Source organism: Stomoxys calcitrans, chromosome 2 (genome assembly GCF_963082655.1).
Source record: "Stomoxys calcitrans chromosome 2, idStoCalc2.1, whole genome shotgun sequence".
Classification (NCBI taxonomy): Eukaryota; Metazoa; Arthropoda; class Insecta; order Diptera; family Muscidae; genus Stomoxys; species Stomoxys calcitrans.
The window spans coordinates 139,414,307-139,427,749 of NC_081553.1; the positions used below are offsets into that span (position 1 = coordinate 139,414,307).

Genomic DNA, 13,443 nt, shown 5'->3' on the forward strand with positions numbered 1-13,443 from the left:
ATCTATTCAAGCGTAAACATTTTTGGAAATCGTAGTAGATTTATGAGTCGATTATGAATAGCAACCAACGTTGAGTTGAGTGGTTGTCTGACAACGCAACCAAAATACGAATTTATATTATGTATGGCAACTTTTGTCAATTGATGTCGGTAAGAGTGTTGTGGCAGTCCGGCAGCAAGAACATGTGTTAACGAATAATTAAATCTCCACAAAAAGGGCCAGAAGTTGTGAAATACCATGAATTAATATTTTATATTTAATTTAAAGCGCCGTTGAACTATTTTTTTTTGTATTTATTAAAGTTTAAAAGATCATTTCACAACCTGTGCTGCATTTGGGTTTGCCTGCATTTTTTCTAATATCAAGAATTATTGATTTGTGGTGATTTTAAACATAGTGAAGCCTACAGACACCAGCACATTTGTAATAAACAAACAAATGAACAATTTGAACACAAAAAAAATATAAATTTCCTTTTAATTTCGCTGCTTATTTGCAAAAAAAAAATCAACAGAGCAACAAAAAGGTGGTTGCCGAAAAATACCATTTTTAGCAACTGGCATTGGCAACTTCAGTTGAAAGTTGCCATCCGTAATGCAAATTTGTCAACTGACAACGCAATTGAACTAAGATTGCCATCCATAATCGACCCATTAAACATATTTAACACTTTTGAATGGACTCAATGCCCTCTTTGCAATGCCAATATTTTAAGCATCCGACATGCAATTCTTGAGTGTCATAATTTAATTGAAGCCCAGATTACAATTTATGGTAAACAATGCTTCGCTGAGCTTCTATGCAAAACCCACTCCAATAATATTGATGCTGTCATAAAATTACTGAGACATTGTAATATATACTATTTAATCTAAATTTAAACTAAACATTGTAATATATACTGTAATTGGGCCGCTGACCTACAAACGATATTCAAGGCACTAGTTTTCCAGAAATTTCATTTTCTTAATACACATTCTTTGGCTTGGGGTAAATAACCCGACTTTGAAGGGGACAAGATAGTTATTGATGAGTAAATAAAGAACAGTTATTTTTAAAAATTAAAAAAACGGTTATTTTTTGATCAGAGCTCGTATCAAAACAAAAAATCAAAAAAAAAAAAAAAAAAAAAAAATAGCCGACTTTATCCATTTTCACTGAAATTCACAATATATGTATACATATCTAATATTAGAGTCTTATCATTTAACCCTTTCACTACCGCATAAAAAGTAGCAATATTAGTTGAATCGCCAAGAAGCACAAAAAAGCCATTTTTCGAGAATATACGTATGTTATTTGGCTTGTCTGTTGCAAAATGTCCTCCAAAGAGGACATTCGTAGTCATTGAATTAAATCCAACGAAAAATTATCAATGCTTACATTTTAAGATACTTCCTTTGATGTAGGTCATTGTGGATTGAAATGGGGCATAGCGGTTCATATTTTGATATACCGATCAACTGATATATCATCTTAAGCCCTAGTACGCCCTCTAGGGGCTGATTTCTTTAAAAATTTAATTTTAATAATCAACCTCGAGCAAATGTTATGATATTGAACTTACATGCAAAGTTTAGTACAATTCTTTTTATATTCCGATATAGCCCATCTAAGGCGCAATTGTTATCCGAAATTGTGAAATTTTGCACCATGATTTCTGTTATTACTTTCAACATAGAGGCCAAATTTGGTCCAAAATCGGCATGTAACAAAAACCTTGTATATAGCAATATCAGCGATTTTACAACCGTTGACTACCGAGGTCCATTTCAAAGGACATGGTTCTTTCGGAATACACTGCACTCACATTAGGCTTGATCTCTAATTTTTTTGTATGCATTTTATCATACAACACTTCTTCTTTCCGGAAAAAAATCATCGTTTATATATCAGCAATAGATCCAGAAGGCAATTTTCAGAACTTATTAAAAAAAAACGACAGCGTCACGCAAAATCAAAATTAAACTGACTAAATACGTGTTGTGCAGTTCACCATTGATATGGGCAATTTCATTGTAACGGGTGTTACATTTTTTACTGAAATATACGAATATATCTTCTGAACAAATATATTTAAATGCTTCACTTTATTGGGTCGATTATGGATTGCAACTCGACTACAGTTGCCTTATCAGTAGTGGAATTCAGTAAAGTGTTATCGTTTAGTTAAAAAGTGATAACAGAAAAGTTAACGAACTTGGTATTCAGTAGCCACTTTTAACGATAATCGGCATCGTTAAAATCAGCTGTTTCGCTAACGAATAGAAATTCGTTAACTAAACGACGAACAGTTATTTGATGTACACTTAACGAAATAAATAAAGAAAATATTTCCGATGGCTTAAGAGTATTTTTTACTTGTTTTTCTTAAAGCATGTCGGATATGAATAAGCGTGGTAGCGTGTTTTTCTTAATATGAAAAAACTGTCCGCAAAAGTTTTATACGAACAAATTGGTATTGATAGTACTTTTCCTAAATAATTGTGTACATTTTATTTAGATTTGTGATGTTGTTAAATTGATAAAAAAAAAAGATTATTATTTTTATCGATTCCTCTTTGTGTTTTTCGTGTTTTTGGGTAGAGTTGCCAAAGAGAAAAAATAGATAACGATTTCTGTTAACGAGGAATTAGGGAATAACACAATCGTTAGTGTAAACGATTTTTTTTGTTGACATATTTAACTAAACGGTGTTCGTTATAAAGGCTGGTACTATATTCGCTTTTCAGAGGTGAAAACACATGTTTTTCACGATTACTTTTTTGAAACACTACAAAAATCTCAATGATAGCATAGTACTTTTATGAACATTTTTTTCATAAGTGATGAGGGAATGTCCTACTGAATGAAATCAAGTTTTTTTGCTTCAAAATCTATTATCTAAAACAAGTAAAAGCGTGCTAAGTTCGGCCGGGTCAAATCTTGGGAACCCACCACCGTGGATTCTGCTAAAGCTTTTATACAAAATATATTTAGTTGAAGGGCTAAAGCTGCTAAAGCTTTTATACAAAATATATTTAGTTGAAGGGCATAATTTTACTCTGCATACCAAACTTCTGTCAAACCAGCAAAAATTAAGGCTTCTAGGAAGCGAACAAGGATGATCGAGAGGCCGGTTCACTATATCAGATTTGGACCGTATTTGGCACAGTTGTTGAAAGTCTTAACAAAAAACAACATGCAAAATTTCAGGCAAATCGGACAAATTATTACGACTTCTTGGGCTTGAGAAGTCAAATCGGGAGATCGGTTTATATGGGAGCTATATAAGGTTATGAGCCCATTTGTACCGTACTTGACACACTTGTTGGAAGTCATAACAAAACACCACATGCAAATTTCATCCAAATTGAACAAAAATTGCGGCTTCCGGAGGCTTAAGAAATCAAATCGGGAGATCGGTTTATATGGGAGCTAAATCTGAACCGATATGGCCCATTTGTAATCCCCAACGACCTACATCAATATTTAGTACTGGTGGGAAATTTCAAGCGGCTAGCTTTACGCGTTCGACCGCTAACTTGATTTCGACAGACGAAACAACGGACGGATATGTCCAGATCGACTCAGAACGTCGAGATGATCAAGAATATATATACTTTATGGGGTCTTAGACGAATATATCGAGGTGTTACAAACCGAATGACTAAACAAGTATACCCCCATCCAATGGCGGTGGGTATAAAAGGTAATCATGAAAAATTTTCGCTAAAAGCGAATATAGTACCACCCTTAAGTTACAGAATTGCAGTACAGGAGACAAAACCACCAAGCAAAAATTAGCATAAAGTTGGACATTTTTGTCAATTTCATTCAATATTAGTATATTTAAAGTTCAGCTGTTACGAAATTTGTAAAAAAGTACGTAATTCAATACGAAAATGAAATTTTTTTCTATTGAATTCATTTAATATCTTTTTTATTTTATTTCACCTTAGTTTATTTATTTTAAGATATTTTTGCCACTTAAATTTTTTCATTAGCCTAGAATGTATTTTTTTCAGAGACTTATGTCGTCTTTTGAATAAATGTATGCAATTTATTTTGCACTCCATGTTCATATTTTGCTAAATGTAACGGGCGTTACATGCTAAAAAGAGAAGTTTTTCATAGTTAATATAAAGTTATTCAAAACGATAGATCATAATTGGATATCTTACTGTTTCCTGAAGTTTGTCAATAGCTGTGAGCACCGCAGAGGCAAATGAGAGCATGCCAAAGAAACTTGGCGCCACCGCGAATATTGAGAAATCAATTCTTTCAGAATGCCGCTACGATGATAGCGATTTTAACCTTACAAGGGCCCCCTTCGAGTGGCTTTGTCACTAATTAGTGAGCAGTGCAAAGGTATAAGCATGCCTTTCGAATGCAACGTTGGGTCTTGCTGGTTAACTTTTTAATATAGCGCATTGAAAAAAAAAATAGAATCCAACAACCAACATCTCTTCAAAAGGCCATCTAGCATCAGCAACACACACAGAGCCAAGACTTGTTATCCAGACAATCTTTGAGCTTAAACTTGAATCAGACAGCAATCATTGATATATGAAAATTTTGCATTTGGCATAAGTCACCATTAAGTCCCAAATATAGGGTCTTCGGTATGCAGATGTATGTGCGGGAGAAAAACGTGTTCAGAAGGTGAAAGACTTGCAGTATATTCATATGTGCTGTCATATTGCTTATAGCGCAGTACACAATCATGACTTAATGAGTATGCAACAGAATTTTCCAAAGACTTATAGTTTGTTAGCCCTATTTTGACTGATGTCAGACGACAAAGTCCTGGAGATTCTGCAGTCATGTACTCATGAGGTCTGCGAGATAAAGTTGAATAAATTGCGCGTTTGCAAAATTGGTCAGTTATTTACGTGCCCATGTACCCCAGTCTGTGATAGGTAATCACCCTCATTCCCGGTGTCGAAAGCGAAAATCGTCAGCAGTCGTTGTCGAAGACGAATTTCCAATTTCGTGGTATTCTGTAACTTATTCGCCTCCGACAGTTTGATAATAGAAAAAATATTGTTGTAAATAAAAAAAAAATATATAAAAGTAGGTTTCATACTCATTCGACAAACATGCCCGATGTAGTTTGGAATGCAATTAACTAATATATCGATGGTCAAATTTGACAGTCGAATTCGAATGTAAAATGTAAACGACAATTTGTCGTCTTCGACAATCACAATACCGTAAAAATGTCGACTACGCCATCGCCAACCGGAATAAGGGGGAATGAAAGTACTTGTAGTTTATTCGGTCCTAAAAGACCGCGCTTATATCCGGCATTCTCTAAGATATGCCAATGTGTCAAAGTGGACCCAGTCAAATCAATCAAGAAATTTATAGAAAATCCATAATCCATTTTAAACGGTCATCTCTAAATAATTGTGTGGAAGTGCATATGTTGCGTTATATTCTGTACGTATGACGAGTTATTGGGTCAATTGTGGATATAAAATAAAATAAAAACTTATATGACAAATATTGACAATTGATGTCGATAATAGTGTGTTGTCAGTCCGGCAGCAACAAAAAGTGCCAATAAATACATTAATCAACGCAAATAAGGCCGACCGTTATGCAATTTCATCTATAGCATGTTATTTTTAATTAAAAGCACTGTCGAACTATTTTTTTTATTTCTTAATAATCACCACTGAGCTTGGCTCTTGCATTTATATCCAAGTTAATTAGCGATATGTCTGCTGCGGTCTGGTCCAATAGATATAGACACTTTTGGCAATGTCCCACAAACTGTGTAATAAAGCTAGGCGCTTGAAATTTTGCAAGAATACTTCATATAAGTGTAGGTCGTAGGTTAGGATTTTAAATACCTTATAAACTAATGCTGGGTCTTGACTTCCTAAGCCTCCAGAGGGCGCAGTTCTTATCCGATTTGTGTAAATTTTGTATGAGGCGTTTTTTTATGACTTCCAACAACTGTGTCAAGTATGATCGAAATCAGTTCATAACCTGATATAGTTCCTATATAAATCAAGGACGCAATTATTATCCGTTTTTCTGAAATTTTGCATGGTGGCCTATGTGGACTGAATCGGTCCATAACCTAATACACATTGCTCCCATGTAAACCAATCTCCCGATTTTACTTCATGAGCATAGGCCGTAATTCTTATCCGATTTGGCTGAAATATTGCACAATGACTTCTGCTTCAGTTCATAACCTGATATAGTTCCCATATAAATCAAGGGCGCAATTATTATCCGATTTTTTGAAATTTTGCATGAAGTGGACTGCATAGGTGCATAATCTAATATACATTGCTCCCATATTAACCGATCTCCGGATTTTACTTCATGAGGAACATGAGCAAAACACCCTTTTTAGCAACCGACATTGGCAACTTTGGTTTAAAGTTGCCATCCGTAAATTTGTCAACTGACAACGCAATTGAACTAAGATTGCCAGCCCTACGAATTTATTGTTGACTTAAGAAGCGCCATGGGATGGCGTCGATAATATCTATGCGTCGCCTATAAATAAAAAAAATTGTGAAATGTACTGCTAATGAAATATCTTAGTTCTTTCTTAAATTAAAGAGAAATAAAATGGAGAAATCTATTCAGAAAATTTTATGTACAATCCGCACCATCAATGTTGGCTGGAAGTTGGGGCGGTGGTGAGATAGACATGAAAGTAATTTAAACAAATTCTAGATTTTTTCCAGAAATTGTTCCGTTAATTTTGAAGTCATAAAGCTATTTTATTTTGAATATAAAATAGTTTTTGTTTTTTGCAAAACAATCTCTTTAGAATATATAACCCAAAGTTTGAAAGTTTAAATTGTGCTTGAAAACAAATTGGCTATTGCATACAAATTTTTTAAACACTACATTCTGCTACTATAAACACAGAGATAGAAATGGAAAGCATATTATTTTAAGTATGCATTCACAAGTAGACAAAAAACAAAAACATTCTACATCCGTATTTTTGCTATACATTCAAAAATGAATATCAATATAAAACAGGATTAAATGGCGGATATTATACAGGCGCACTTCAACAGGCTCACAGTACCACAACACCTCATGATGCCCCACATAGTGTAGGAGGCGCTCTAGCACCGCCAACAACTGCTTCAAATGTCAATCCATCGCCAGTACCAACGGTACCGCCGATACATGTATTGCCACAGGTGGGATTGCAGCTAGGACTTGTGAGTAGTAAATCGGTAGGTATAGTTCTTAAAAAAACAAAAAAAAAAAAAAAAGAATCATTCTTTTTCTTTAATCACCCTCCATACACTATACACCCATTCACACATACACACACACACACACATACATACATGCCTATGTAGATGCATATTTGTAAGTTTTATTTTTGATATACAATACATACATATTTGTGACGAAACAGTTGTTATTGTTGAAACAACTTAACCTACATACATAATTACCATTAAAAAGAAAATTGGCGCAATTTGTTGTTTGTTTGTTTGATTGATTTTTTTTCCTTTCTTTAACTTATGTTTTAGTTTTACTACACTATCGTTTGCTACTTTTGTGATTAAGATTTTGTTGAAACTTATCTACTTGCTACCTCTGATACGTACAAACAAAAACGGACATACATAGATTTAATCTGTCACTCATGTAATGCAGTTGAGTTGCTACGTTTGACATTTGCTCTCTATTAATCTTTGGAACAGTGACAGGCAAACGCCATTTTACCATCTAGAGATGGAATTTGCTGTATTTAGTGCCACATTGCTCGTCACTGCTATATTTATATTTGTGAAATTGTTATTGTTGTTGTGTTCTTCTAGTATTGCTATAATGTCGTTGTTGTTGTTGTTGTTGGTTGTTCAATCAGTTGCAAAAATTCAAGTTGGCCAAGTAAAGAAAAAACAAAAATAAGAAATCGTAAAAGGAACGAAAATGATTGAAGAAAAAAATTAACATCCTCCATCCCACCAATCAATCCACTTTGAAACTGTATCTCTCTGTCTCTCTCTCTCTCTCTCTCTCTCAGTAATTGTCTTATAAACTTGTATTGGCGTTGTGTTTGTTTATGGTTTATATGTGATTTGTTCAACTGCTGGAAGGCCAATCTTCAAGAGTTTGCTGCTTCTTCTAGTACTAAAGAACATAGGGGTATATATTTTGTTTTATTTCAATTTAATTTCACTTTTCATGTTTGACATTTATTAATATTTTTCCTTTTCCTAAATCAAAGTAGTAATTTCAAGGCGTTGAATGTAGATATTAAAGCATTTCTTGTTTAAAATTTCATATTCTTGCAGCCCCAGACGGCGCCCGACCCTAATAATCATCATCCATCCACATCTAAGCCAGAGTCATCGGAGGTTCAATAGTTCAAAGGCGCCAACGACCCCAGCAAAACCACCACCACCAACACTAACACTACTACAGCAGCCAATACCTCTTCATTTCTTTCAATAACATTCGATGGAAAGACACTTTAGAAGTGCCATTGGAAGATTAGACGGCCACCAATGATCCAGCTAGACAGCCAGCCAGCCAGCCAGCCAGTCAGCCCCCCTTAAGCAGCACAGTGACTTTGTAAACACCAATTCGGTAACACTCCCAAGCAAACTACTCTTCTACCACCCCTTACATAGTATATGAACAATAAAATGCTCATCCTTTCCACAATATCAGCAAACTTCGTTTTTAATAAGTATTGTAGCATCAACTTGTTAAGAGGGTAACTACACGCAAGGAGCTGTGGAAATAATACAAATCAATGAAATCAATGACAACAACACAATTCGAGTCTCCAAATTATATAAAATTTTCCATTATTACAGAGAATCAGACATTTTGAGCATACTTCCCATTTAAAACTTTTTGCACAAGAACAAAAATTTTACCGATGAGAGGAGGATATGGGAAGAACAAGATTAGCCAAATTTGTGATGAAAAATAACTGACACAGCTAGCTATACACTTCCAAATTGTAATTAGAATGAAACCCTCGAAATCAGCCCACAAGCGAACAGCTTTTTTTATTCAACTCAAACTTCAATTGTGTATATCTATCATTGAAATCATTTGCAATTGCAATGAAGTACATTTACACTGCTGCGTACATCATTTAAAATTCTAAGAAAGAACCTAAACACACAATTTTAACGTGTTTCTAATAAACGAAATACATTATACACATAAACATACATAACTTATGTATGAGAATGAATGAATCCATCTTCCCAACATCACCATTAATCCAACCACCAGCCAGCCAACCCTCATATAAATATAACAAGATTAAAAAGTAATAAAAAAGCCAAATCTTTCGGGTGGGTAACTACAACAAAAAAAATGCAAACTCTTTAAATAAATTTAATGCATCTAATAATAGTCATGAGACTTCTACAAATACATAAATTGGTCTTTCGTCCCCTTTGTTTCGTTTGTTTACATAACTATATTCGGCATAAGCTACCTTGGGTAATAGCAATGGATCGGACTTGAAATCAATAATGCAAATATATCCCCTTTTAACTTGTGTGGCACGCTTTTTTTGCCTCTTATTTTTAATCCACTTGCGGGAAAGTCTACCATCTACGACTAAAGTTTATCTGTGTTTACTCGGCTTAAACATTTTATGTTAATTTTTTTTTTTTTGCTTTGGTAGTGGCAAAACATGATCATACCAGCACCACAACCACCATAAATCCTTTTAATTTTTATTTCTTTATAATTTATTTTATTTTTGTTGTAAAGAAAAGTAATTCAAAAAGTCCTTATTTACGTGTCTGAAACAAATAAACAAAAATACATTTACTGTATCTATAAATATACGTTAATTTTAAGTATATTAAACTTATGTCTAACTTTTACTTTCTATTAAATACTATTACTTTTATGTTTTGAAATAAGCTTTTTTGGTACATCTCTATGTTAAAGAAAGAAAAACAAAGAAGAAATTTCTGATTAACGATAAACAAGTTTTAAATTCAGATTTATTCTGGTAGTTTTAAGTCATCAGCGATAATTACAAATAAACAATATATAAAAATTGAAAATCTGTTGTTGTTTCTTCGCCTGATGAAGAAAAACTTTTTACGGTCTTCTCTAGAAGTTGAGATGTTCAGTGGCCGAGGCAACAATAGGTCCTGCCTCGTAAGCAACTTTGATTTCAAAGAAATTAAGTTGTCATATATCGTACAGCGTTATTTCGACCATATCAAACAAGGTGTGCAGGATGTTGTTGTTGATGTTGTAGCAAAATGTGCATGTGGAGGCAGCGATACGGCCCAAGTGCATATTACTGGCACTTGAAAAGAGGGTGCAGATATTAATCCGCCCCATGCCACTATGGACATACACTTTAATCCCACGGCAGCCGGTTGTACGCAACGGATTTTCGTCATGGGAGAGGCACATCCCGGAGTGGCTTCTCCGAACACTTCTGGTCCGACCTCTCCTGTACGGCAATATACGCAACAGCAGCATCCCGCCCAAATATTGTCTGGCCAGTGCCGGGAAATGTATCGTTTTTGCAGCTAAACTGCAACGGACTCCGTGGCAAGATCGATGAAATTGTGGACTTCATGAGTCGGAAGAGCATATTGGTCGCAGCGATCCAGAAGACAAAGCTGGCCAACACCTGCAACTTGCACAGTTGTCACGGATACAATGTGCTACGTAAGGATCGCTCAAGGAATAGAGGTGGGGGATTGGCCTTCGTGATACACCATTCCGTGCAATATAGACCCCATCTCGCCTGCGCCTGTCGCTAATGACCCCTACATGGAGTGCATGGGGATAGCAGTCAGGTCCAATACTGCCGAGATAGAGCTGTACAACGTGTACATACCGCTGGTTGGTAGCTGTGTCCCGATTAATGGCCAAGCTTACAACCCCGATATAAGTGGGTTACTATCTGGCCATAATCGTCTGGTTCTAGGGTACTTTAATGCGCACCACACTTCATAACATTCTCCCCTAGGTAACGACTAGCGTGGCATAGCTTTGGCAGAGCAGATTGAAGGCTCCACGTTTTGAATGAGGTGAATGAGGATGCACCCACTAGGATTACGAGGAGGTGTAGCAGCTCGCCAGACATTTCCATTGCATCCCCTGATCTTCTGAGTGACGTATCCTTGCAAGCCGTCATCTCTTTAGGGTCAGACCACCTCCCCATAATTCTCACCATAGAGCGACCACTTCATAACCCCTGAGCGCCGGACCTTTATCATTCAGAAAAAGGCCGATTGGGCTCGCTTCAGAGAGTTACCAATCGCCGCTTTAGTGAACTGCCACCCCCCTCGGATGTGCTAGTGGCCGAGAGGAAATTCCGAGACATCATTAACGCAGCAGCCGCTCGCTTTATACCAGCCAGTCGAATACCCCAAGTGCGGCCCAATTTCCCGGCGCAGGCAGTGGTAACGTGATGGGATTCGTTGTATGGACCCCACTAACCCCAGAATCAGCGAGCTGAATCTGGCTCTGGTGTAGGCAAGCTGTGGTCTACTGTTAAGTCACTCTCGAACCCCGGTAGACGGGATGACAGGACCTCAGTCACTTTTGGCGAAGTAACCGTGACTGATCCGAAGAGATGCGCCAGGTTGTTAAACCGTCAATTTATTGTGCATCCCGAGAGAGACAGGGCAAGGAGGAGAGCCATTAGCCGTATTCGTGGTCTCCGAGCCGATGAACAGCCATCACAATTTACCGTGGGCGAAGTTACGAATGTCATCCGTGGCGCCAAACCTTCCAAGGCGTTGGGCCCCGACGGAATCTCTACATTGATGCTGAAGAATCTGGATTTACCTGGAGTTGAGTACCTTACCACTGTCCTTAACCTGTCATTGAACACTCTTATAGTTTCCGATGTCTGGAAAATGGGCAGAGTGATCCCGCTACTGAAGCCTGGTAAATACCCGAGTTTGGGGGAGTCGTACAGATCGATTTCCCTTCTCTCACCAGTGGCTAAGACGCTTGAGGCATTACACCTACCGAGCCTCGTAGGAGAATTTCCATTCGCCGAGCATCAACACGGATTTCGGAGACTGCACAGCACAACAACAGCTTTGCATGCCATCACCACACACATTTGCCGTGGCTTCAATCAACCCAGGCCATGTGATAGGACGGTCCTCGTGGCACTGGACCTATCAAAGGCATTCGACACGGTCAGCCATGCCAAATTATTTGAGGACATCGCCAACACGTCCCTCCAGCCAGGCCTGAAACGTTGGGTCGCGAATTATCTGTGTGGCCGCCAGTCATTTGTGGAATTTAGGGATAAGAAGTCAAAACACCGTAGAGTGAAACAGGGAGTTCCCCAAGGTGGGGTGATATCTCCGGCTCTGTTTAACCTCTACCTATCCTCCATCCCACCTCCTCCAGACGGCATAGAGATCGTATCATATGAGGACGACTGTACGATCATGGCATCAGGCCCCCCACCCATTGATAACATCTGCGATAGGTTGAAGGTCTACCTCAACGAGCTTGCCTCGTATTTCGCTGCAAGAAATCTGAAGATATCCGCCACCAAATCTTCAGCCACACTGTTCACTACAAATACGCGTGAGGTGAATTCTGAGCTGACTATGATGGCCGATGGAGAAATGATTCCGACCATCAAGTGTCCCAAAATACTTGGCGTCACATTTGACAGCTCCTACACTTTCTCCCCACATGCCACAGCAATCTGCAATAAAGTCAAAAGTAGAAACAAGGTCCTCAAGTCACTCGCTGGCAGCACTTGGGGTGCAGACAAAGAAACCTTGTTGACCACGTACAAAGCAATTGGCCGGTCTGTGGTAAGTTATGCAGCGCCAGAGTGGTCACGTCAACTTTGTGACACGCAGTGGAATAATATTCAGATCTGTCAGAATGCCGCCCTCCGAACTGCGTCGGGCTGTCTCCTTAGTTCTCATGTGGACCACCTCCATCAGGAGACAAAGATCCTACCAGTGCGAAGACATAACTACATGCTGTCTAAGCAATACCTTTTGGGCTGTTATCGCAGAAATCATCCAAATCATCATCTTGTGGATGGATACCCACCGCCCAGAAGCCTTAAGGTTGATCTACACGATCTAGAGCGTGAGGTCCAGCGCTACAAGAGAGAACCTCTAGATCAAGCGGCATATCAAGCGGGTCTGAACAACATTCATGCAGACACGGTAGCAGACGCGTTAATTGGCTACCGGGTGAATGTAGTCCTTGGAGAACGACCGCCACCCATTGCACCCGAAGAAATCGACCTCCCCCGGCAAACCAGAGTGGTTCTAGCTCAATTACGTTCCGGCAGATGCAGCCGCCTCAATTCCCACAGAGCTAGGATTGATGCCGATGTGCAAGATGTATGTCCCGATTGTAACCAGGGACCGCACGATACACGTCACCTGTTTAACTGCCCGGCCAGACCCACTCGACTCAGACCCAGATCCCTGTGGACGCACCCCATCTTAGTCGCGGAGTTCCTGG

The 13,443-nt window shown here is 38.0% G+C and overlaps 1 protein-coding gene across 5 annotated transcripts in view; it reads left to right on the plus strand.

Annotated features, from left to right (window-relative positions):
* Positions 1 to 8,651, plus strand: part of LOC106091965 (C-terminal-binding protein) — a 79,235-nt gene extending 70,584 nt beyond the window's left edge. For 2 of the 5 annotated variants that reach the window (XM_013258689.2, XM_013258688.2), the window contains exons 7-8: positions 7,000 to 7,202; positions 8,277 to 8,651. In XM_013258689.2, coding sequence (XP_013114143.1) covers positions 7,000 to 7,202; positions 8,277 to 8,348 — 275 coding nt within the window. In that variant the 3' untranslated portion in view covers positions 8,349 to 8,651. Of the gene's footprint in view, positions 1 to 6,999; positions 7,203 to 8,005; positions 8,128 to 8,276 lie in introns of all 5 variants that reach the window. The other 3 variants (XR_009396969.1, XM_013258690.2, XM_059362124.1) reach the window with 3 other exon arrangements.
* The last annotated feature ends 4,792 nt before the right edge of the window (positions 8,652 to 13,443 follow it).